General features: G+C 37.6%; 2 protein-coding genes across 10 annotated transcripts in view; both read left to right on the top strand.

Moving 5' to 3' along the window:
• The window catches only part of CREB3L2 (cAMP responsive element binding protein 3 like 2), a 61,551-nt gene extending 42,590 nt beyond the window's left edge, over window positions 1-18,961 (top strand). For 2 of the 3 annotated variants that reach the window (XM_039344778.1, XM_039344779.1), the window contains 10 exons: window positions 3,218-3,402; window positions 3,860-3,947; window positions 5,783-5,964; window positions 7,535-7,681; window positions 8,048-8,106; window positions 8,947-9,015; window positions 11,599-11,698; window positions 12,699-12,825; window positions 15,144-15,360; window positions 16,800-18,961. In XM_039344778.1, the coding sequence (XP_039200712.1) occupies window positions 3,218-3,402; window positions 3,860-3,947; window positions 5,783-5,964; window positions 7,535-7,681; window positions 8,048-8,106; window positions 8,947-9,015; window positions 11,599-11,698; window positions 12,699-12,825; window positions 15,144-15,360; window positions 16,800-16,875 (1,250 nt within the window). In that variant the 3' untranslated portion in view covers window positions 16,876-18,961. The remainder of the gene's footprint in view (window positions 1-3,217; window positions 3,403-3,859; window positions 3,948-5,782; window positions 5,965-7,534; window positions 7,682-8,047; window positions 8,107-8,946; window positions 9,016-11,598; window positions 11,699-12,698; window positions 12,826-15,143; window positions 15,361-16,799) is intronic. The other variant, XM_039344780.1, reaches the window with a different exon arrangement.
• A 6,871-nt stretch (window positions 18,962-25,832) lies between these two features.
• DGKI (diacylglycerol kinase iota) overlaps window positions 25,833-26,840 on the top strand; it is a 260,970-nt gene continuing 259,962 nt past the window's right edge. For 5 of the 7 annotated variants that reach the window (XM_039344770.1, XM_039344773.1, XM_039344772.1 and 2 more), the window contains exon 1: window positions 25,833-26,265. In XM_039344770.1, the coding sequence (XP_039200704.1) occupies window positions 26,051-26,265 (215 nt within the window). In that variant the 5' untranslated portion in view covers window positions 25,833-26,050. The remainder of the gene's footprint in view (window positions 26,266-26,840) is intronic. The other 2 variants (XM_039344776.1, XM_039344775.1) reach the window with 1 other exon arrangement.

Genomic DNA, 26,840 nt, shown 5'->3' with positions numbered 1-26,840 from the left:
AGAAGTAATTTCCTTGGAATGTAGGCCTTTGGCTACAACAAACACAATGTTAAAGAGAGACAGGCCTTCTACATATGTTTGGAAACTCTTCACTCGGTCCTTTGAGAACCAGGACCTTCTGTGGAAAACAAATTCCTATCAAAGCTGGACTCTTATACAGTCTGAGCCTTGGATCACTGAAACTGGTGACCGCCCTGCTAAACAAAAAGCTCTTCAAAAATTTTCTTGCACATATAATCCTTTAGTTTCTCTCCTGTTTCTCCTCATTCCCACCCCCTCCTTTCCATGTAATCATTCCATTCCGCCTGTCGGAAAAAGATTCTACAGTAGTGTTTGACCGTTGCACAGAAGCTTCTTTGTTGGGAGCAAAGCGTGCCCTTCAGTATCTGTGGAACTAGAGCAAAAGGAAGGAGGTGAGGGAGCAGACAAAACCCCTGACTCTGGGCAACTCTTAAAGGAAATTATTTCCACACATGAATACCAGTCTCTCACCTGGTAGGACAGAGCAGTGAGTTAGTATTACAGAAGCACTAAAAGGGGGATTATGTGTGCTTTACTGTGAGTAACCTGTGAGTAGAATCTGCCTGTGGGCTGTATTTATGAGGGATAATTTCTCTTTCTAATGCCAGATTTTTGTAGAATAATAGGCCTTTTCTAAGAAATGTCTGTTTTGAGATAAGTTGTGTACATTTTAATGGGTCGAGAATCGCTTATGCATGTCCTGTGAGGTTTTTTTTTTCTTCCTTAATGCAGGTTTTTTTTTTATGTTGATCCTTCTTGGCACAGTTTAGATTACTGTTTTGAAGTGTCTGATTACAGGATGTATACATATTTATTTTTGCTTGTAATTTTTCTTGGCTTGGCCAATGTAATTCAAATTACATCTTCCCTTGCCAGTGGGAGACGTTTTAAAATTACACCATAGAGTAATTACTAGCATCAAATGTACAAAGTCCCCCTACCACCTTCCTGTTGCTGAATTGAAGGCTGCAGAAATAGAAGGCTGCAGGAGCTTTTCCTCTCAAACTTAGTTTTTTTCCTCTCCTGTTGTCGACAGATCTCTTGGTAATTGCATTCTGTGGCAATAAATATCTGCTCTCTTTAAGAAGGGTGACTCCATCCATCAGCTCTGTATCATTTTACCAAAGAGGCATTCTTGAAGAGGATAGCAGCAAGCAGTCATGACATGGGTCTGAAATGATATACACAGAGAAAGTCATAGAGGCCTAAGATTCCTGTGGCTGTCGTCCCAAATACAGGTAGTCCTGGACTTACGAACACATTTGGGACTAGAATTTTTGTTGCCAAGCAAGGTGGTTATTAATTGAGTCCCAACCAATTTTACAATCTTATTTGCTACAGTTAAGCAAATTACTGCAGTTGGTAAGTGAATCATGAAGTTGGTAAGTGAATCTGGCTTCTCCCATTGACTTTGCTTGTTGGAAGCCAGCTGGGAACATTGTAAACGATGGTCACATGACATTGCGACCATTGTAAATACATGCCTGCTAATTTTGATCCTGTGACCAAGGGAATGCTGTGATGATCATAAGTACAAGGACTGATATAAGTCACTTTTTTCAGTACTATTGTAACTTCAAATGGTTGCTAAATAAATGGTTGTAAGTCAAGGTCTATCTGTAATATAAAGGAGTTTTTACTTTTTCAGGGAATGCTGTGTAACTTGCTGGTGATTTGAAAGATATTGGGGGGCCTCCAACAAGCACCTAGTTAGCTGTTGTTGAAAATGAGATAAGGAGCACTGTAACTAGAAATTAAAAAGTATTTTAAAAGATCTCCATCTCTCAACAATTTGGTATGGTTTCCTTTGCCACTTCTCCACTGATTTTATGGTGCTGATTTTGACTCTTTTGTGAGCCCATTTTACTCTTTTCCTAAATGTAGAACCCCTTTAAAAATAAAACCAGAGGCAGAAAACAAGGCGATGGTGCAATGATATATCTACAGCGGACAACGTGGAATGTTTGACCCTTCTGGTCTCTCTCTTTTTCTAAAAAGAAATTGTCTCTTTCTAAATAAAAAAAAAATTGCTAAGGGTAGGTCTCTATTTAAAAAAAATGCTAAGGGAAGGTCTCTTTTTAAGGAAGCAAAAAAATGTGGTAAGCCTATTGAAGATTTAACACATCTAATCTACCGTACTTATTTTTGTTCAGAAAAAAACAATATTAAGATGCACTGTCATTATCAGTTAACTGTTGAAAATTCAGAAGTTGATCTTGAGGGCTCAGGAGTGCCGCCCAAAGAGGGTGCAGCCACTGGTCGCCAACATTTGCTTAAAACCCTCTAATTAGCTTTTCCTAGCTGGTCCACAGACTGCGGAATGGAATTCAGAGATTTGGAATCTCAGTGCTTTTGAAAGATGGGGGCTGGGGAAGGAGTCTCTCAATGGTTCGTGATTGGACTGTGTCAAGAATGTGCTTGGTTCAGCTTCAGCTTTAGATTCACTATTATCAAAAATTTTGGGAAGGAAAATTATGAAAAAAATGTTTTTGTGACAGCCAGATTGTAGAATATCTTCTCTTATTTATTTAGCAATTTTTTTTTTCATTTAAGGCCACATTGCTTTATTTGCTAATGATTTTGTTTATCATTAGGGTTTTTAAAAATAAATAAAGATAAAAAAGTTTATAAGTCAACCAAGGCTTTCACAGTTCCATGAATTTTATTCCCCACTGTCTTCTCCTACCACACTCAGTTCCGAGGAAGAGACTAGAATTTTAAGACAACAGAACAATCTTTCATTTAAAAAAAAACCTTTTCTCTTTCAAATCTCAGGGGCTCAAGGGAAGCTGAATGACCCCAGTGGCAGAGATGGGGAACTAAGCAAGGGTTTGGTTGGCTTTAACACGCACCTCTGGCTACTTGTCTGATGGCTTGTTTAGTCTTGTTGGAGTTTTTTCTTAGTAATTTTCAGTAATTACCTTTTTTGGGGTCCTCAGCCAATTCACCTTCACCTTAGGGCTGTGTAGAGGCTGCAGTTTAAAGCCCCAGGTTTCTCTCTGAAGTAAAAGCCTGAAAAAGGAGATAAGAAGCATTGCTTAATGAATTAAATGCTTTCTTGGTCATGTTTCCTTTCCTCTCCTTAGCTTGGATTTGCGTTCTCTTGTTTTTTCTTCCCTCTCCTTTTGATTTCTGTGGAAATCTGTCCATTTCTGGCTCTTAATGTGTGCTTTGTTTTCATATCTCATTCCCCCAGCTGACTTGGAAAATGAAGACTGGTGCCTGGGATCAGAGCTGACATCAGCCAACATAAAGACAGAACCAACAGTGACTGAAACATCCGGCCTTGCTCCGTCAGGCAGCCTTACTGCTTCGCCCAGCCCCACCATCCTGGAGGGGGAAGAGCCACCGCTGCAGAATGATGGCACAGTATGGTTTCTGGTACTTAAAAACTTGATTAGCCAAAAGGATAATATCCCTAGACAATGAGAAGCATAGTGCCTTACTTAATTTGAGGCAGAGTTAATAGAGATGGCAGAAGTAAAATTGTACGTCCCAGTCACATGATGTTTTGCTTAACAACTGAAGGCGAAATAAGGTCATATATCTTTTGCGATCATGTGATTTACCACTTAATGACTATAACACTTAATGACAGAATTGCTGGTCCCAATTATTCTGGAGTATGCCCCATTCTATGTGGCTAGTTGGAACATGAAACATGCTTGCAATGGCATCTTGCAGCACAAGCAGGGTATCATAAAGCTGATCTCCACCCAGAGTGAATGAAGAAAGTGGTGCAACACATGCTTCCATGTTATTTAATAAAGCAAAAAAGGGATAACCATCTGCCCTAGTTCTAAAAATGTTTCTTTTTGAATTTCTTTTTTTTTTCCAGACTAAATCAGACAGTCACAAAGTTCTTCCTGAGATTAAACTGGAGCCACATGAAGTGGATCAATTTTTGAACCTTTCATCCAAGGAAGGTTTGTTATGTAGCATAGAGTTTCTTCTGTACAATGATTGGCAAGAAAGAACATTACTTTTGATCAGGAATCTGTGTGGTTTAGAATTATTATTCAGTAGACATATGGAAAAACTGTGTCCCAAGGAAACTGTTCTTTTTGCTAAAAAAGGAGGGTGGGGAGAGGAGCAGGAGATAGTTAAAGGTTTTAGGGTGCCCTGGCAAGAAACGTGTTCTGTCTGCTCATGGCCATTGTCCAAAGGAGGAATGCAATGAATAAGATGCTATACTCTTCCTCTGAGCCACTCAATTACAATGAGAAAACTGCTAAAAGACGCTCAGGCTTTATCAGTGCGTCTTTTTCTAAGCTGTTGGACTTGGCAGGTACTAACAATTCCAATCTCTTTTATCCAAGTGTGTCTACACAGAGGGGGTTAAACCACCCGATTGAAGCACTGTCTTTTTTAAAACCTGTGTCACAATATACATAAAATAAGGGGATGACATTGATTGCATAGTTCTGGCTGCTATCTTAACAATTCTGTGTCTTCATGATCTCTGCACATGGACATTTGTTTATGAAGTCTTGGAGTTGCAGATGAGAGTCATACAGAAATGTTTAACCTCCAGTTCTCCCCTTTTTTCTCTTTCTTCATCCATGTTTGCATTAAGCCAGAGTTTACTGTTAATTTGAACCAGGAAATTTTCCCTTAATATCAGCTAACAAACCAGGATAATAAGCTAAAATCAGGAAAGAATGATTGGCCTATGGTGGTCTGCTCTTTTTTGTTAAGCTTTTCTTAGAAGTTAAGAATATTGGTTCTTTTGTCTATGGCTGAATGTTCTATTGACTATTAAAAATGCAGACACAGAAATCTGGTTTTCACAGTGTTGTTAGGATTCCTTTTCAAGTTACAATTGTAATTCAATAGATAATTCATTGGAATTGAGTTTTCACAATGATTCTCTAGCTATGCAACAGTACTTTGTGATATACTGCCTAGAGCACTTCTCTGAGACATGGACAGCTATATAAATTTGAGAAAATGAATGAACAAACGAATAAATGAATGAATGAAGAGTTAAAAAGACAGTTCATCTCCTGATAACTGAAAACATGTGGTTTTCTTGGGAACAATATGGAAGTGACTTTTTCTGGAAGTTAGGTAGATAAATAGACAGATGGACAGACAGACAGATAGATCATAATAGTTTCATTCCAGTTTGGAATATGAAGAAGCATACCATTTTATATTATGATATAATTGCTTTATTATAGAGATGCTAGGTTTGCTTATTTTCATATTTTGAGTTTGAATCTTGGATTTTATGTTTTTGCTGTTAAACTTTAGACATGGTCATTTGTTCAGGTGTAACTAATTTATTCATCCTTCCTTTCAGATGCTTGCTTGAGAAAGATATTATTTGATTCAGTCATTTTTCTATCAAGTATACCCTTTGAAATCATGATTTAAACTTCATGTACAAGCTAGGGTATGCATTGATAACCTGATTGGCATCTATCAACTACCCTTAACCCATACTTTTCTAGTTTGGGCATCCAGGAAGTTTATGATTTACAAAACAAATGTCAAGGTTCCAATCGACACAGAGAAATAAAGCAGAACTCCGAGGCTTGCAAATCCCTCAAAGAACATGTTTATTGATACAAGACTATGTATTTTTCAAACTCAATCACATGAATGAGATAAAGTGGAAGAGAGAATTTGCATTCCTAAACATTACCTATAGCTCATGATTTTTGAGTCATAGCATCTAACCAGGACTATTCTTTTTCTAATATTTTAAAACAAAACTCTCTAGTTTATTCTTCCTCCTCTTGTTTTTCTCCTGCAGTAGTGGATACTCTACACATGCCTCCAACACCCCCCAGCAGTCATGGCAGTGATTCTGAGGGTGGACAAAGCCCAACCCGGTCCCTCCCACCATCAAGTCCCACCCACTTGCAGGCCACCGTTAAAGTGACTTCACGCACAGCTTCCGCCCTCACCAATTCACCTCTCTTAACAGCACCACATGTAAGAGACAGTGGCCTCTGCCTTTTTCTTTTAAGTATTGCATTTTGTTTGAATTATTTAGGAACTTTGATTGGTATTAAAACATTTGTAATGGAAATTATGATTTGTCCCATTTAGCAAATGCTTATTTTTTTTTTTACTTCAGAATATTGAAGAAGAACAGTAATTAAGGGGATCTGGATATTGCTCGGTTGAAGAATGCACTAACATAAGGCTGCCCTCAGAATGTGTAGTTACAATGCTCCAGGCATTTAATCCATAGCCATTCCCATTTGTCTATAGCAGTAGTTCTCAACCTGTGGGTCGGGACCCCATTTGGGGTCGAACGACCATTTCACAGGGATCGCCAAACAACGCAGTCCGCCATTTTTTTTCCCTTTTCCTTAGCTGTGCTACTCCCTTTTATTCCATTGGCTTTTGAAAGCCAATAGAATAGACTCTCTTGAATAGAGTCTAATTCTATTGGCTTTCAAAAGCCAATAGGAATTGTCCAGGCTGTCTCTGCCCTGCTGAGCCTGCCAAAAGTCCCATTCTGCAAATGGTGCTGCACCAGTTGAGTAGTCCTCGACTTACGACCAGTTGAGTAGTCCTCGACTTACTACCGGTTGGGGGTCGCGGCATTAAAAAGGTTGAAAATCACTAGTCTATAGGCACTCCTCGCTTAATAGCCAGCAACCAGTCAGAGTTAGGATGGATCCTTCAAAAGACACAACCTGGTTCAGAGTTCTGACAATGGCATCCTGTCTCCATGGTTACATGATCTCACTGTGGGCACTTGGCAAATGGTTTACTTTTTGGCTGGTTGTAGCATCCTGTAGTCATGTATCTGCTATTTACTTTTTTTGCTGATTTCAAACCTTTTCAGCCAGTTTCCAGCAAAAAAAATAAAAACTCCCAAGGAATGAATGGACTCCCTTTATAACCAACATGTTCACTTTATGACCTCTGCAAAAAATTTTTTTGTAAAACTGGGTTGTTCATGTGGGTGCCTGGATCTATGACTGTCATGACTTACAGTGGAAATTCCAGGCTCCATTACAATCGTAAGTCGAGGACTACCTGTATATAAAAATGTGCAAATATTGTTCTGCTGGCCACCCAATTAATTAATCCTATAGCTCTGCCTCTTTCCATTATGGATATTTATGTTTGTATGAATATACACATATCCTCTCTCCCCAGTGTTTTACTACAATATTTAGCTGACTAACAGCCTAAATAATTAAAAACATGCCAATTGATTAAGAAATGCGTTGATGATTTGGAATGTTAATTTAAAAAAAACATTTTTAATATAAATACTTGAAGAAACTTAAAAAGCAACTATTTTAGTGCAGACCTAACTTCTTGAATCTATTATATTAATTGAATCTATTAATATTAATTGGGTAGTGGTCCTTTTAAACCAAGTCTGTACTGCTTTGGAGAATAGACGTTCCTGCTTGCTTGGGTATTTAATTCTAATATTTTTGTTTGCTGTCATGATCACAAATTTAATATTTTAGACAGTGTTACCCATGCTTACCAGTGCCTTCTTTTCCCTTTTCCCCAACTCACCCTCTTGTCAAAGAAACTGCAGGGCACAGGTCCCCTGATCCTAACAGAGGAGGAGAAAAGAACTTTGATAGCAGAAGGATATCCCATCCCTACAAAACTTCCCCTCACTAAATCAGAAGAGAAAGCACTGAAGAAAATCCGTAGAAAGATCAAGAACAAGGTAATTTGGTTTATTACACATCTGTTCCTACAATCTGTTCCCCCAACGCTTTTTTCAATCTTTCCAGCAAGTAGGAAAGATGATTCTAGTCTCTCTGTGAATTTTCCACTCTTTAACAGCCATCCACTTCCTTGCTGTCTTTCTATGGGTGTAAACCATGTCTGTGCTTGCTGTTCCCTGCCTCCAAGTTTGCCTGCAGCTAAATTAAAAATATTTTAACTGCCTATCTGTCCTAAGATTAACCTCCAAAGGGAACATGGTTTAACAGGATTTTTGTTTTCTGTTACTGAGTAACCATAGTTTTTTCCCCCCTGTTGGTTTGGTTTGGTCTGGTTTTGTGAAGGGTACTGCCATTTTCTGTTCTAGATTTCTGCCCAAGAAAGCAGGCGGAAAAAGAAAGAATACATGGACAGCCTGGAGAAGAGGTGAGCCGAAGATTCCATTTGATCAAACATCTAAGAAGCTGGACAAAACGGAAGCTTAGAGCCAAATTGTAAGAGATGTTTATTTGCAGGAAGTCCAGGTTTAATATCCGATCTCTGTGATCAAGAATTCTCTTTAGAAAGCAAGCTGTTCAAGGGAGGAAGATAGATGGGGCAATGGCCTTATTCAATTTAAAGAGATCCAGCTCTTGAGAAGTTGCCTTGCTGTGTTGAAAGGAAACACTATGGCCTCCAAAATTTTGAAGAATACATGCTTTCTATGCCCCCTAGTGGCTACTAAGAGGGGGGGGGGGAAGCCAAATTGTTGATGGCATAAGGAACAGACTATGCATAATAAATATATAAAGATATTGGAATAATAATAGTATAACAGCCATGGTCTAATACAGGGGTCCCCAACCCCCGATCCATGGTTCAATACTGGGCTGCGGCATGCCAGCAACCGGTCCACACAAACAAGCAAAGCAGCACACAAAACCACGCAGCTCCAGTCTATGGAAAAACCTCTCTCCACGGAACCGGTTCCTGGTGCCCAGAAGGCTGGGGACCTCTGATTTAATATACCCAGGCTGAGAATAAAACTTGGAGCAGAATGTGCTGGTGAAAGAAGACTATTTCATTTATTTCTCAATAAATAAATCACCATCCTTCCTAAACATAGGGTTTCTCTACAGTGCAAGCTAGTCTTGGTTATAAAATCAAAGGTCAGTAATGTAAATCTCATGGCAAATTCTTATTTAATGGCAGTTCAGAGAGTAGATCTCATATTGTTGGTTAACCAAATGCAGATCTTTAAGCCTTTAATTTTCATTGATTTCCAAGGGTTGAGTCCTGCTCAACTGAGAACAGTGAGCTTCGCAAGAAAGTAGAAGTTCTGGAGAATACAAACAGGTAAAATATGCAATCCAAGTAGAAAAACAAACTTTCTTTCTTTCCATACTATATTTTGAACTGAAAAAAACTGGAATGGCCAGGAGACCAATCAGCTAAATTATTTTTATATAAATGTGTCAATAGATCTGAATTTCTAAAAAGGCCCAGATGACACATTAAAAATGGGATGTGACATTAGCTATCACAGCATCCTTTTGAACCAGGATCTAAAATTCCCTCACTGTACTACTATTCTTATGTGAGTCAAATTACAGGTAGTCCTTAACTGACAATCGCAATTCAGCCTACAATTTCTATTGCTGAGCAAGACAGCTGTTAAATGACTTGTGTTCCATTTAATGTGTTGGTTTTTTTTTTGCCATAGTTGTTAAGCGAATCATTGTAGTTGTTAAGTGAATTATGTTGTTAAGCGAGTCTGGCTTCCCCCATTGACTTTGCTTTTTGGAAGCCAGCTGGGAAAGTTACAAATGTGGATCTCTGGACCCTGGGACACTGCAACTGTCATAAATTAATGCCAGTTGCCAAGTGCCCAAATTTTGATCCCGTGACTTTGGGGATGTTGAAACAACTGTAAGTGTGAAAACTGGTCATAAGTCTTTTTTTTTAGTACCATTGTAATTTAGAATGGTCACTAAAGGAATGGTTATAAGTTGAGGACTACCTGGTTGAACTGGAAGAAGCAGAGAATCAGCGGTTTTATTGATGTGGGTGGGATTTGTAGTTCTGTGAGATACGGAGAAGGATCCCCAGAATATCTACTCCTTTGATAGTAGAATGTCTTCTGTAGAGTTTGGAAATGATTTGCTGGTGTCTTTATATTTTGTGTAGATGATTTTAGTGAACTGTTTTGGATACTGTGTGGAAGACAGAACGTGACATAGAAACACTGCAGTAAATAAATCTTGCAAGCAACTGAAAACCGGGGAAAGCTGTTTGTGCCTACTGCTTCTCACAGTGTGGGCTGTCAGTGTAGCTTCAGATTGTCAGGCATCAGCAACAAGAAAGGCACTTACCATTTTTTGACACATGAAGTGGCAAGCTTGAGCAAAATCCTTCAGGAGGCTCACATTCCGTTACTGATTGTACATTTGGTCAGCTTTGTCAGCTTTGTTATTTCTGTGCAATAACGGATTAAGGTAATGAATCTGGCATAGTTTAAATAGCGGTGGGCAGCTATGGCGGTTTAAAAAAAAAAGGATTTAAATAAAAGTACGCAATCATTCATTCTTAGATGAACCAGAGTTAAGGGTCTCCACGTATAAGTTTTGCACTTGGAGGCAGACCTCTGCGTTACCATAGCAAATTCAGATTCCTATACCTTTTTCAGCTGCTGTGATGTAGAAAGGGATTTTGGCAAACTGAAGAGTAGGATGTACTCCTTTTTTTTCTAAGCTGGTTTTCCCCTGACATTTCCCTTTTGCTCTGGGTTTGGCATCTGAGATTGGAGGGAGAAAGCAATCATTAAGTAGCCCATAAGCAAATATTCTCAAGCTATGCAAGTATAATTCAATGATTTTGTGTTGAACCTCCTATGGAAAGGAAGGACCATAACTCAATGTCAGAATACCTGCTTTGTATACAGATAGGCCTAGGCATTGGCAGCTTTAACAAAGAACAGAGTATGGTAGCTGGCCAGATTTCTGCCTGGAAGGCTTCTATCAGGCTAAATAGTTTGATATAAATTTCCAAATCAGGAAGAGATTTGGTAGCTGGAGAAAGATAAATATTGATAGGTTAATGCATTTATGCTTTACTTTTGAAGGGAAAAAAGGTAAATGAGAAAAGAACTCCCACAATTGGGAGTATATACAATAGCCATAAAGTATAGACAATCTCTGTTCTTTGTGACTTAAATGTGTAATATTGTTCCTTGTTAACAATGCTACTCTATTCTTCCTCAAAATTGTATTCTCGCAAATGTGTTGAATCACGGCTACCAGATCAGGATTGCAAAAATCTGGATGAGCCCTAGATGCAGTGAGCCCTGGACTTCATCTCCCATAATGTTAAAGCCATAGTTCACAGGATTAACTGAAGTTTAACAGATGTGTTGCATGTCTCAGAGATACAGTGTTGGGAAAGGCTCCTCTAGAACTTCATTTTGTAAAAAGCTGGATCAAACTGCATCTATTGAGCAATCTCAAAGAAAAGAAAATTAATATTTTCTTTCTTCTTGTGGGGTTTATTATGTGGGTGTATTCTTCCTGACAGGTCTTGAATTATTAAAATCTTAAAATATCCAATACATCTGAGAAACCATAAGGGCAGAAAAATTGGAAGGATGTGTGAAAACCAATTCTTCACACCGTGCAGAGTTAAACTGTAGAATTTGCTATCTCAAGCTGTATTGATGGTTCTCAACCTGGGTAGAATTAGGGATTAGACAGTTTCATGAAAGATAAGGTGCTAGTAGTCAGGGTGTCTATGTGTTTTCATATATTCTCCTGGCAGACTTCAGTGACATTTGATTGACCACTGTGGGAAAAGAAGATTGGACTAAATGAGCCTGTAATCTGATCCATCAGGGCTTTTATGTTCTTAACTGACCTATATAGTGATTCCTGCTCCTGTATCTTTCAGAACGCTCCTGCAGCAATTACAGAGGCTTCAAACCATGGTAGCTGGCAAAGTGTCACGCTCCTGTAAAGCTGCTAGTACACAAACAGGGACATGTCTAATGGTAAGCAGCTTCTCATCCCTGATGGTCCCTTAGGACTTTCACTTATCATTCTTTGGTGTTTCTAAGCAGCTTATGCTGTCAAGGTGTGAGGAATAAGTGTCTAGGTACCCACATTTTGCTCTTAAAAACTGAGAATATAGTTATGGTTTATCTACACATTCAAGATCCTTATCAGATTATTATTTATGAAGTGTTTCTGCTTCCAGTAGATCCAGTTAAGTTCCTTTCTAAACATACTGGAACACACAAGCAGCAGGTGAAATGGGAGGGGTGGTAATATAAAGCCAATAAAAATATGTGATACTTGTTTTTAATTATATCTCAACTAAGTAGAATGATTCCAAAGCTTCTAGAATCACTATGCTAAAAAAAGATGTGTTTCTAGTACAGATAGTACAATTAGGACTAGAATTTCAGTCTCAAAGCAATGCAACCATTAAGCAAGTCATTATGTGACCCACTTGATTTCACAAACATTTTTACTATGATTATTATGTAAATCATATGGTCATTAATTGAATCACATGGCCGTTAAGCAAACCTGGCTTCCCCAATTAATTTTGTGTGTGGAAAGCTGGCTGAGAAGATCAGAAGTTGTGATCATGCTACAACCATTGTAAATGCAATCCATTTGCTAAGCACCTGGATTGTGATCACGTGATTGAGGGTGGTGGTGTGATGATCATAATTTCAAGGACAGGTCATAAGTCACTTTTTTCTGAGGCTGTTGTAACTTTGAACCAATATTAAACAAAGAGTGATAAGTTGAGATCTAACTATCAAGCTAAATCAGTATTGCACCTAGATTTCAGAGAATTATTTCAGCTGAGCAAGAGAAGAGAAGAAAGAACTTCTGGAGCATAGTTTTTGTTGGCTTTGTACTTAACTTGTATTTTGTATTGTATTATATTGCATTGCATTGGTTTTATATTTAACTTTTAATGACAAGACTTTAATTTTATTACATATAATAAAATGTGTGCTTTCCCCCCTCTACCAGGTTGTAGTATTATGCTTTGCAATTATTTTGGGCAGCTTTTCACAGAGCTTTGGGCCTCATTCCTCCATCACAAAAGCTGTGCTGCCAACCCAGCATTCTACACCAGAGTCATATACAGCATCAATAGGTGAGTGCAGGAGTTTTTAATGTTCTCAGTTTATAAAGCATCTTTTCTTAGCGTAGGTACTCAGAAATTTTTAAACTATAACTCTAGTCCCCCCTGTTAGTATAACCAATAGTCAGGAATGCTGGGAGCTTGTGTTGGCACCAGTGACCAACCAATAAATAATAGGTTCTAGAATCGGAGACAATAGCTCACTCCATATTTTACTGAATATAGATTCAGAGAGTTTACAGAAGGAAAAAGAAAATATGCCAGTCCTTTCAGCTACTCAGAAAACCCTGAAATTACAAAGGAGAGATTCACTGGCATCACCTGGCTGATTCTTAGTGTTTTCCTAAGTCTTCAGTCTGTGCTGAGGTTCATAATGTCTGTGGTCTCTTGCCAGTTTTTATACTTTTTCAGAATATGGGAGAAGTAAATAACATGACACCTGGAGATGGTTTGATGGCACATATTGTGAATCTCTTGATCACAACTCAGACAGTTTAGAATAGAATAGAACAGAATAATTTTATTGTCACTTTGAATGTACACTAAGCAGCATACATTAAAATGAAATTTCGTAGCATACAGCTCTCAAAGGGTCACCACCTCCTATTTAATCACTACATAAATATGACAAAAATAAATAAATAAATACAGAATTATGCATATACCCACATATATTATATGACACGGAGAAACAACAATCTAGTTCGGGTTATGTATACATGTGCATGGCGAGAAAAACAAATCTTGCGAGTTTACCAGACGGATGGCATAAGGATAGTAGTTGACTAACTACCAAAGTTATCCTAATTAAGACTTTGTTCTGAGCATGTATAACATATCCTCCCTTCTACAGTTATTGGACTAGGCTAGGGAGTACCTCTTCTTTTTATTGTCATTGGTACAAACTATAATACAGATAAGAGACTCCAAAGTGAAAGTAATTCCATGATAATAAGATATCACATGTGAGGCTATCACATGTTACATATCTAAGCGTTGGTGTAGGAAATTTTTTTCACATGTAGATAGAGAAGAAGTGGACCACTATTACTCCCTTGCTGTGTCTTCTATAGTAAGAGCTATAACAGTATCTAGTCTGAAAAAGGCTTCTTTATTGTAGGACAGCTGCACATGGTTGTATCTGCCTAGATATCTACCAGTCACTTATGTTGACTGGTAAATCAAGATGCAGGTATGCAAGCGAACTCTATTTTATTGGTCTGTTGGTACAATAGAAGGATTTATGGGGAACTGTGTAATCTGAAAATATCTAATATAGAACCTTTGAAACAGGGATGAGAAGCTACTAGTGGCTATACATTTTTATTAGCCAAGATAATGGATGGGAGTAATGATTTAGATACATCACTGGGATCTCTGGAAAGTTTGTGTGTGTGTGTGTGTGTGTGTGTGTGTGTGTGTATGTGTGTGTGTGTGTGTATAAGTAAAGCACTGCAACTCTTGGAGACTAAAAGGAGGGGTTTGGGTCTTGTATGATTGAAAGCTATAGGTTGTCCATCACCTATTCAAGAGGTTGATCTTTACTCTAATTTATCAGGTATATGTTCTTGGCTGTAGCCACTCCATCCTTTTATTCACTTCTGGTAGTTTTGAGCTTTCCTTACATACGTTGCAAGTATCAGAATTAGATTGCTTTATCAGAAACAACCAATGTATTTGGGATGGAAGGTTAAAGAGTGGAAACAGGTCAATGAGATGGCCCAGTTGGAAAGAATTCTAGTTTTGGAAAGAATTCTAGTTCTCAATTTTGAGAGATACCTTACGTACCTATAACCTATTTTGTTTAATTTAAAATGTTTACCATTTGGAAAAAGGGGAAGAGTCTTCCTCTGCTTAAGTATAGACAATTATTTCTTAACTTGAAGCCTTTCAAATATGTTCAGCTGTATAACAGGGAGCAAAATCAAGGAGTTGATATTTTACATATTTGAAAGGATCCAGTTTTGGGAAAAATAGGAAAAGGCAACTTTGTATAAATTAAATAACACATGTAAATGTAACAGCAGGAATCAACCTTATATTTCAGAAGAGTCAGAAGTCAACACCTGACCATTTTTTTTGGATCTCTGAGAGCAAGGCTACAAAATAACTCTGCTATCAAGTCCCACATAATATTTGGATCTAATATTTGGACTTAGATGGGCCATTTATCTAAGGCAGCTTTTTATACTGAAATCCACCATCTGTAGCCAAAATGTTCTCCTCTGCTAAAGCTGTTGAATGCCATCAATCCCAATGAAATTTCTTGTTTTCATAAGTATTAAATTTGCTGTTAGTTTACTCCATTTCTTCCTTATTTTTCTCTGCAGTGAGATCAAGGAGCCTGCTGACTTATGAGGGGCCTTATCCACTGGAGGAACAGCCCTTGTCAGACCACAGCAATGACTGGGACAGGCACCTGGATGCTTCCAAAGCCCTGTCTTTGGAACCCATGTCCAAGTCACAACCCAGTCATGTTACAGAGATCACAATAGCCAATGAGACAAGGCTAGAAAAGTCAGTGCTGGTGGGGCTGCAACAGCACAGGTGAGTATTTGGCAAAATTAGAATGCCCATTGTAAGTGTTTGGTTTTGAAGAAAGATACTGGGAAAGAAAAAAATATCTGCTTTAGTGAGTGGCAGAGAAATCAACCTGCCTTTTTTTTTTTTACTAGTTCCTGTTCAGCTTGGTGACAAATAATTTAAAAGGAGAAAAAAAATGTCAGTGAAAATTTTAGGGATACACTGTGATGTAGAGCTTATTTAGATACAAGATGACTAAGGGCTCAGCATGAATATTATTTGTTTGGTTGTATAATTATTTCTTCATTGACTCTTCCTGTTGGACTTTTTCATCAGCAAAAACTTTGGGCTTTATTTAGAAATCAATAAGGGTATTTATTCTTAAACAGATTTACAAATATAAATACAATGTGTCCACATAATTTCTCTGTTTACAGATGTGTTGGGAAATTTCAAAAGGTCATTATGTTCTGCTCTAGATTGCTCATTTCTTCCAAGAAAAAAAAAACACGGCCAGAGTAATTGGAAAGATAATAGAGCCAGTCAGCATGATGAATGAACAGTACCTGGAAAATATTCCTTGCCAAGAATACTACAAAAAGCTTATTCACTTGGAAAACAACCTCTAGATAGCCACTGCTTCAGGAGGATTTTCTCTTTCCAGAGTGGCTGTAGCTCAGTGTTAGAATAAGGACTGACATACATACATACCTATACCTATACATACAAGCACATACACAAAACTAATTTATTGAATGTATGAGTGTTATTCAATTGAATGTATATACATTTGCAGAAGAAGATTGTGTGAAAGGGCAAAAAGTATGGTTTCTGTGCACAATATCATCTAAAACTTTTAAACCACAGTAGGCATTACTTTAGAAAAGAAAGCATTTTTTGCCAACAGATGGCAGTTTTAAAAATGACACTTGCCATCTGCAAGTTTTATAAGAACTTAGATTTTAAAAATGCTGCCTGATTCATTGAAAACACCTTTTTACTTAATTGAAAATTGAGATTTTGAGCAATTAAATGAACACATGATCTAGTGCATGTTTATTCAGAAGCAATTTCCATGGAATTCAGTGGGACTTGCTTCCAGGAAAAAGACGATAGGATTGCGGTTGAATTGAGTAAATTAAACTATCCAGGGTTGCTTTGGATAGTGAGATAGGAAGTACACAAATTTAATATTTTTAAAAAAATAAATGGTTACAATTCTGGATAGAGAACACATGCTGGAGGTGACAGGTCTCAAATTCAGACTTTGCCATTTTAAAGTTAAAGATTTAGGGATGGGAAAGTTGAGCTTCGTGTCATTTGATATCTTGCTACTTTGAAGGGAAGCTACAATGTTCACAATAACAATTTAAAAAAACCTAAGTAGTCATTTTTGTTTTGCTTGGTTTTATTTATACTAGTATTGTACAATAACCTGAATTCTTCCTCATCTCTGCTTATAGAATCAGTTCAGAGCTGGATGCAAATGAAACACTAAAAATCGTTGAAATTGACAGAAGAGTCAACGCTACATTTTAGGAGAAAGGAACATTTCCTCCCTTGCATCTTCATTTCTGTTCCAAGCAAAAGATTGGAAAGACTTCTCACTGTCAGTAAATCTCAATGGCGAGAATGGAGGACTTGTCTGATTTTTTTAATGTGAAAAAGTGGCTTTGATAGACTATTCTCCAAAAATCCTAATTTTTAACTGTTTAGCTTGCCATTTCACTTCTACATCCATGATGAGGGTGTTGATGTGGAAATATGATAAAGGCAGACCTTTTGAATTATTTTCTTGCCTTGCTGTTTTAAAAAAAATAGTAATTGTCATACCTGACGTCTACCATAATATTCATAGTGGGAAGAACTATGTTGATGCTATTTTGATGCCACCGGTGATAGGGTGTTGCCCTCAGTGAAAATCTCCTCTGGAGCTTCCATAATCATGGTGAAGTAGAAGCATAACCAAGGAACTTTTCCCCCACTTTCTCTAGCAGAATTGGACTGTAGACGTGTTCTTTGTTGTACCTCAGTGGACAAGAATGGTTACTTCTGGCAAAACATTTTGGTCTTGCTAGACTCAGAAGTTTCATAATTACTTTCCTCCCATGGTGACATCTCTGTAAAAACTGAAAAGGCTTGGAGTCATCTTTTAGTATATTAGCTTAATTTTTCCCAGTCTGATGACTTCTTGCTACAATTCCCCAAATATTCACTAAGCCTAGTTGTGGAGAATATATACCAGATTCTCTTATGGATATGAGAATCTGGTTGCTTGTATTCCCTTATATTTTATACTCTCCTGTATCTTTCTGTTGTAAATAGTATTTATTAGTTGTTTTTTTCTACGATCGAAGCTGGAATGGCAAGTCAATGTTATAAGTTCTTTCAAATGATCTCAGCGGACTTTGAAAAACTTCCAAAACTTTTAGGCTCCAGACATTAAACCTTTAAAAATTTAATCTAAATAAGATTTTTTCCTACTTCCTAACGTGTTGTTGTTTTTTTCTCTTTGTTGTACTTGTTTTTAAATAGGCGCTTGGTTATGAAACCAGCAAAAATTTCAGTCTCAGCAAACTCAGTTTCTATAATCTTAAATGATCAGAACTTTTGGGAAGGAATTATTAGTATGAATATGTTAAAACAGCACCTCTGTAAAATACAGTTGCATGGGACCCTTCATCAAACTATTATTTATATGCTTAGAGTTCAAAAAATAATATCTCCAAATCACTTTTAACGGGGGATTTTTCAAATATCATACTTGGTCAACAATGTTTATTTTACTGCACTGTATTCATTATGTGATCATTGATTCCAGATGTAGCTAATAGATTTTAGATAATGTAGCTAGTGGGTGGACTCTAAAATAAGAGAATGTTATTTTAAACTCTCTATTTATGGATACCAAATTCTGGGATTGTGAAGCTCTTAATAACTGAGTATTAGATAGACGTATATTTCTTTTCCTATGTATATGCTTTGATTGTATTCACTGTTTTTTATTATGTAAAGTATTTTAACTAGTTAATGTTTCTGAATCAGATGTTGACTGTGCAAATTGATAGTTTTCCATTCTATAATAATCTGATAATTTGCTTCTCCTTTTCTTGTAACTCTGGGTTGAATGTCAAATTTGAAATGTCTTTCAAGAAATATCTGATAATAGGACTTTTTCTCCCAAACCATCAATTTTGAGGAGTGGGTGCTATCCATAATTTGGCTGTCAAAAAAATGAATGACTAATATGAATTGCTAGCAGTGGCTGGCTTCTATGAAATTAAGTTCTCTAATGATAGAAGGCCATTGTGTAGTCCACCCCCTCCCAGTATAAAAGTATATCTTTAGCATCTTCTCTCTCACTTCCTGACAAAAATAATTCTTCTGTAATTGCTAATTGAAAAGAAACTGCTTTTTTATATTGTTATTTTGAAGGTGTAGTCAAACCCTATGTACTCCAGCTGGCCATGTTGGTTTATTAGTTTTTTTTCCCTCACTCTCAAGACTTGTAGATTTAAATCCCACACTTTGGAGCTCAGACTTGTTGCTTCTCATGTAGTAGAATATTTTTTTTTCTTCCATAAAAAACATGAGGCCTTGGAAGGAACACAGAATTTATCAACCAGCTTTATATACATTTAAAAAGCCTAAGAAGAGGCAATTAAAAAAACCAACTGAGGGATAAGAGATGCTAGTTTATGTTGAAAACTTGTAACATGTTACTAGGGAGCCTTCCCTTATATATAAGCACAGTTTTTGCAACATAAGCTTCCTTATGACATCAATACCCAGTGGACTAATCTATCCTTTTCTTTTTGTTTAGTTTTGCATATTTTAAAATCACAATAACAAGTTGAGATATCTGCACACTTTAGAACACTGTTTGGAGTTTTGAATGGTTGCAACTCATTTGAAAGGTAGAATTATACTTTGCAGACCAACATTTCCTCTTCTGGTATATATTATTTAAATCTCTTCCCCAATTCCATCCTCTTTTCTGTACAGGTAGTCCTCGACTTACAACAGTTCATTTAGTGATGGTTCAAAGTTACAACAGCATTGGAAAAAGTGACCATTTTTCACACAATTATTGCAAAATCCCCATGGTCATGTGATTAAAATGAGGACCCTTGGCAACTGGCTCATATTGATGATGGTTTCAAAGTCCTGGGGTCATGTGATCATGTTTTGCGACTTTCTGACAAGCAAAGTCAATGGGGAAGCCAGATTCACTTGACAACCATGTTACTAACTTAACAACTGCAGTGATTCACTTAAGAATTGTGGCAAGAATGGTCATAAAATGGGGCTAAATTCACTTAACAAATGTCTCGCTTAACAACAGAAATTTTGGACTCAATTCTGATCATAAGTCAAAGATGGTGAAGAAGATGGCTTTTTTTTTTCTTCCAAAGAACATAGTCTGAAATTTTTCCTTCAAAAAAGAATGGGGAGGAGCTGTCTAAGGACAGTATTTATAAATAAATGCACATTAGCTAAATGTAATTTAATTCTTTTTGAAGATAATTTTCTGAACCCTTTTTTCTTCATAATCGTCCAAACAACACCAATCTTGTTACAATTTAAATGTGAACAAAATGTTGAGGATGCATAGGGATAAATGACACATGGAAGATAGATGAAGTAGATAATATATGGAAGTCAATGACTGTGCGGTAATTGATGCTTACATGTTTGTAGAATAGGCACTGTTTGAGCATTCACGATAGCAGGAAATGATAATAAGACAATTATCCCGCCACTGTTAACAAATGCAAAACATGCCACACTAATTCCATGGCAATACAATAAATACAAGAAAATAATACAAATGCATAATAAAATACAAGCTAGAATCAGTTTGGTAAAGTGTTTGAGATGCTGGATTAAAAACTGGGAGATTGTGAGTTCACCCTTAGGCATGAAAGGTGGCTGGATGACTTTGGGCCATTTGCTCTCTCTCAACCCAACCTACCAGGAGAAATACCGTATATGCTGGCGTATAAGGCGACTTCCGCGAGCGCTAAAATCGGCGCCAAAGATGGGGGTCGTCTTGTACGCCGGCATATACGGTAGATATGTGTCTGCCACCTTGAGTTGTGCCAAATAAAGTAGGATAAAATTAAGTGAATAAATACATTGAATACCAACTTTACAATGGATGGGGCATAGATAAAGTTTACAGGCTGGTTGAAATGAAAGTGCAATTTAATTCTCCTTAATTTTCTGTGCAAAAATTAATGGATCTCGTCGCCCATTTTAGCATCTTTTCTCAGGTGCTGAGTTTAGAGTTAGTTAGGTAAACATATCCACCTTGATTTGCTTTTTCAAGGCTAAATATTTTATAAAATTTAAATCATCCTGATACTTGGTCCTGTCTATTTTGTGAAGTGTGGCTCTTATACATCGCTTAAAATGTTGTGTATGTTGTACTTTAGGTTGAAAATCTGAAAATGTGTTGTTAATGGGACACAGTTGCCCATGACATGATTACATCTAGTGTCTTTAAAGAAGAAACGTGACTGGATTTATTTCATTCATAAAAATACTGACGTTCAGGCTTTTCTTATCCTTGAAATATAGATCATGATTTTATATATTGCAACACATAATCCTACTAAAATCGGCAGAATTAGACTCACATGATGTCTTTCTGCATCCGGGTCAGGGAATATATACATCAAAGTTCCCTGGAACTTTCATAAATTATTACTGCCTTTTAGAGAATCTTATTATAAGTTAAGTTTTCATTTGTTATTATAAGTCAGCTTGAGGATTATTGTCAAGCAAAAAATGTACTATAAGTACTTGCTTAATAATAATGTCTGTAATTTGTATCATGTAAGCCCAAACCTGTTAAACTGGGCCATACATATTGACATATTTCTGTCCCCCCCCAAAAAATAATCTCAGTTATTTCTGCTATGTGAATATGCAAATATGTTTTATCCATGGAGCTGATCAATTAAAATACAATAGTTATTTAATAAAAAACATAAGGTAAAAATTAAAAAAATGCCAATACCTTAAACATACCATTTTTATTACAATATACATATGCACTTCTAAATATGTTCTCTCTTACTTCGGAGCGGCAAAGAAATTTTGTTTAAAAAATACTTTTATTAGGCACACAAGTCTAAAATGAAACTGCAAACTAAATGCTTTTTGTATGTACCTAAGTGCAACTATGTAATGCTTTATCTATTTTCTTGCAAATAAATATTTTCCTAAAGAAAAAGAGAAGCCTGTTTAGTCATTGCATTTTAAAACTTTGCTTTTTACTCATCTGTGGTAAGGAAAGATGCAGTTTACATCTACCAATGTGCAAACCCAAAACCTAAATTATACCAAACCCCAGTATTTTATTTCACTCCTTAATCATACAGGTATATCTGGAATATCTACAAATAAGCAGAAGTCCACAACTTTATTTTCTGAATCTAGTATTCAAGCTGTATTCTACTTAGTAGCAATTGATTCATCTCTAGTCTACAAATTGATTCAAAGCCATTTTAAGTAGTGACCATCACATCTTCTGGCCAAGTTCCATAAGCTAATTACAAGTCAGTTATGAGTTGTATTTATACATTTAATACTCTTTTTTTTCTCCTAAAACCATCTCTATCTGGATCCCATTGTCCAGATATACAGCTTTTATATTTTCAGATAGCCATAATTGAACTCTATGTAGATGATTGTTCCCAATTATTTACATCTGGGGTTCCCAAATGTGTTGATTATAGATGTTAATAAGTTCACAGATTCCATTTCTACAAGGGTTTCAATTTAAAAACAGGAAGTCAGCAATGATGTAAAGTAAAATAAAAGCATCATCTTTATTTCCAGGAATACTAGTGTGCTTTAAATGGGCCCTTAAATATTTGATAGAAATTAGTAGAGAAAATTTTCCAAGTGTGAATTCTGCAAGGCTTTCCAGCCATTGTATTTGCAGGGGTTGTAGGAGATGTTTGTGTGTTCTGCATAATAAAGTAGTGTGTTACATCTCTATGTGAGTGGATGTGTTGATTAGAAACATAGGGTCAGCTTTATGGGTTCTGCTCTGGGTCTCATGACTGGGGGCTCAGAATGGAGTAGTTAGCAACTTTCTGAGCCACTGCCCTCCTGCCTCTCCTCTAAATCTGCATTGGACCAATTCTTTCTCTATAATGTTTTTCTCTGTAGGTCTTGATCTAACCTAGTTTTGCTTCAAAATTTGCCTCTCTTTTTCTGCTTTGTCTGCCACCCCAAATTTGGCCCCGTTCTATTTGGGTTTTGGAGAGACAAGACAGAATCCTGAGTGACCAATTTCTATTCTCATTTCATTGGATTGGAAATAAATTGGGGGCTAGAGACATTTTTAGAGGGCTTCACTGTTAAGATGTATATATTCATTCTCTCTCTGCCTGGGTCTCTATATATTTTACTTGTAATTAACTTTTTTATTACTAAACAGCAACATCTCCCTATCCCGTGTCCATGGGAAGGACTCGATAGGTGGACAAAAATCCCAAATCCAGTCTAAACATCTGGATGATGTTGGGACAGGATATGCTGTCCTAATTTGCAGGGATAATTCCTAGAATTCGCTGCTATCTGGTTGCAAAACATCTGGAGAGCATCAGGTTGGGGAGAGCTAAGACAGCCTCTGTATTTCTGAAATCTGTGCATCAAATAAAATTTCTTCAGGGTAGACATTTGATTTTGTAGGAACACAGAAAGTTTGATTTGCACAAATAAATGCTGAATTATGACCACAGAGACCTGTAAATGTAGATGAGTGAACATGACTCAACTTGCATGCTAGATTAATACTTAGTTTTATAAAAAAGATTCATGGCAAAGCTAGTTGGTATTTTCTATCAGATTGATTTACTGAGAAATATCAAAGCCTTTAACTTTGCTAGAACCTTACTATTACTTTTTTCAATCCCATCCACCCACTCATCCACTCCCTTTTTCTTTCTCCTTATTTAAAGTATTTATATCTTGTTCCTGAAGTATACTGATTTTCTAGGACAACATAACATTACAAATGTTATGGGAGCAGTTAATGGCAACAATTTAAACAATAAGTGATGGTGAAGTAAAAACAAAAGTGACATTAAAATGCATTTAAAGTTGAAAAGAGCAAGAAAGTCTTTCAACTTCTTTTAGGGGGAACTGTTGGCAATTGAGTAACTCACGGCATAATAATCTCCAGATGCATCATTTGGAACTTCTTCCCTAGAAAGCATCTCATGTTTTATAAAGTCTTTCGGCAAATTCAATTTGGTTTGATCTGTTTGATTCAATATGGCTGATCCAATGTTGTAGTTCTGATGTTTTGTTTATCACAGTTGTACATGAAGTTTGATCTTTCTATCTTATAGACAGAATGATGGGATAGCAGTTATAGTTGTGGTTATCAAACTAGTAGATCTTATAAATGAAAGATGATAAAAAGGTATTTTATTATATAAAATAAATATAAAATAAAATAAAATCATCATCATCATCATAATAAAATAATATAAAATCACTTACATAAAAAGGTATATTATTATATATTGGATTGGGTTATAATGGGTATGCAACACAGGCATATATTTTACGATTCTGCTCTTTGGTGCCCATTAAACATTCATGGACCAAACTCCACATTGCATGAGTTTGCAATGAATAGGCATATGAAAAGTAATGGAATCTAGTATACTTGTCTTGCTTGTAAAATTACTTCTCTATCTGAATAAAATAATAGAATAATAATAATAGGCCACTGAGTCAAATCCCTGCTCAGAGCAATAATCCAAGTTAAAGCTTCCATGCCAGATAGCTTGACTGCAGCCTTGAATACATTCAGTGAAAAGGAGGACCCCAGCACCTCTCTGGGTAATTGTTTCTAAAGTTGATTTTCTGTTTTGATTTTTTTACAGTAACAGTCAGTCTGAATCTGTCTTCTTGTAATGTAATCCCATTAATCTGTGTTTTGCTTTCTAAAATGATAGAAAATCTAGACCTTCTGCCTGACACCTGTTCAAGGGCCCAGAATGCTATCACAACTTCTTCATGAGTGAAAGCAAATATACGTATCCCAGGATAATGTTGCAGGATCCAATCTATGTCAGTCACTGGGACGAGTCACTTCTGAGCTTTCAGACTAATGCTGGAGTCTATCCTCAAGGAAAGTCTCTCTACTGTAACATGTGTCACACACATTCCAGTCGAGAGAAGTTCCCTGAGGGTGGGCTCCAGGATGAGTCTGAAAGCTCAGAAGACTAAACCTCTGATCCCAGTGACTGACCCAGATTGGATCCTGCAAAACCTCTTCAATATTTTTGCTCAGGCCTAAATATTCTGAGTTCCCTCAGTTTAACAAATACAGTAAATAAACCCATCCTGCTCCAAAGCCCTGTTGCATTATGAATGGAAGGCAGGATTTTTTTTTTTTTTTGCTTTGCACTGTAGATCTCTGCAGTGTTTCAGATTTACTGTCTAAAATGATCTTTGTGGTATATGGCCTGTCTACAACTCTTTAAAGTTGCTGAGTCTTTTCCTGGGATTATTCAGATACTTCAGAGGACAGCCACTCATTCTGGAAAATAATCGGGCAACCTTAGAAACTAACAGGTAAGTGCTATATTTCATTGTAACCATGTGCTCTGAAGCACCTACTGGAAACTAAGTCCAAAGTTCTGCACAGCCATTAAGAGAACAGAGACCCAAAGAGAAGGAAATATTGATAGTGACACCTCCAATATCTACTGTATATTTGTTAGCCAGAATCCATGTTTTTATTGTAATGAGAGCATTTGTCTAGGGGAAGAGTATATCTTGAGAAAAGTTAGAAGTGCATCTGGTGAGCTTATAGATTTCATCTCAGCTCCTTGTATCCTGCTAGACTTCCTTCACCATTCCAGTATCCCACCAGACAAGAGAATGTCTTGAAAGAAATTTTGATTTGGTGCTAGTTGAAGAGTGGCAAGTAGATATTATCTTCTCCTCACTATTCCAATGTCTTCCTTGCAAAGTAAAATTGTTTATGTGCTTTATTTATTTATTTTACAGGATACCCAACTCATGCATCAATTTCATCATGAGCTAATGATGGAAATCTTCAGCAGAACTTTTTTCCTCCTCACCTTTTCTTAATTTTTCTTTAAGTTGGATAGTTCCAGATCACCTTCCTGTGTCCCACAATGATAGTTACAATTAAAAAAAAAAACAGTTGCTTTTTTTTTATACCCTGCTAATATGCTGAAGCAGCTTATGTTTGTCCCCTTTACAGACATGGGACTCTCATACACAACTTCCATCTTTTTGCAGAACCCAAGGGAGAGGAGACCTCTCCTGCTCCCGTCTCACTTCCCACTTTCCACAGAGGGGCTTCTAGCCAGATCTAAAGGTGTAGCTGCTGCTGCTCTTCTCTTAAGGAGGGCGTGGCAGGAGGAGCAGCGAGAGGGGAGGAGGCGCTGATTGGCCAGAGGGGGGTGGGTGGGAGGTAGGGAGTTTCCCACAATGCCCCGCTGCAGCCAGTGCAGCCGCCGATGGATGCTGCGGGAAAGTGCTGCCATTTGCAGCCGCTTGGACCGGTGGCTCGACGAAGGGGCTCCATTCTGGCCGCGACGGCAGCAGTCGCCCGCCGCCCGGTCTCTGTCCCCGGCTCAAGCCGATCTGCTGGGCTAGTTCCCAGCGCTTCCTCTCTCCGCCGGGCTGCTGTTCTTTCAGCACCGCTATGAACCCTGCTTCAGCAGCCGGAGAGGAGAAGGGGGCTGCAGGAGGCAGCGGTCCCGGCGGCAGCACGTGCCGTGGGGCCGAAGGCGGTGGGGACCCTCGCAGTGCTCCCGCCACGGGGGCCGACCCAGAGGTGCCTGGACTAACCGGTCAGAAGGAGGACTCTCTGGAAGAGAAGCTGAAGAGTTTAACCTTCAGGAAACAGGTGTCTTACAGGTGGGTGAAGAAAGCAAAAAGGGGAGCGTTGGTTTTCTGGGTGTGCTTTGGCCCACCCGGTGAGTAGGGCGCCTCCTTTTTCTCCTCTATAATCAGCATTGGAAGTTCTTTGGGGAGAGCGCTCACGAAGTCTCCTGTCTGTCCCTCCCGGTGGTATGGGCTTTGCATATTCCCCACCATCTCTCTTACTGAAGTGCATAAGAAACCCCTTCCTGCTGCTATTCTAGTTGGGATGGTGTGATTTCCTTCCCTCCCTTTACTTCCATCCTGCCTATGATGTGAAAAGCAAGCTAAGGAGATACTCTCACTTTGAATTCAGACGAAGAACATGGGATTTTTTGGGGGGAGGGGGGTGGATAGAGAAGAAAAAGGATCCAAATAATGCATTTCCATTCTTTGACAGCCAGGATTCCTGTTCTTGAGTATATGATAATTAGCTTGGACAACTATCTGTGTTGCTTTTCATGGGGTGGGGAGCATGTTTTAATAAAATCTGATCATTTCCCTTCCCCTTCTAGTCAACAATCACATCAGTAGCAGGTGTTCTTGTCCAGAGAGATATTCTACAACTAAAG

This window comes from Crotalus tigris, unplaced genomic scaffold (assembly GCF_016545835.1).
Source record: "Crotalus tigris isolate CLP2741 ecotype Arizona unplaced genomic scaffold, ASM1654583v1 scf7180000017937.1871474, whole genome shotgun sequence".
NCBI classification, from domain to species: domain Eukaryota; kingdom Metazoa; phylum Chordata; class Lepidosauria; order Squamata; family Viperidae; genus Crotalus; species Crotalus tigris.
This window is presented reverse-complemented; position numbering and strand designations above follow the sequence as displayed.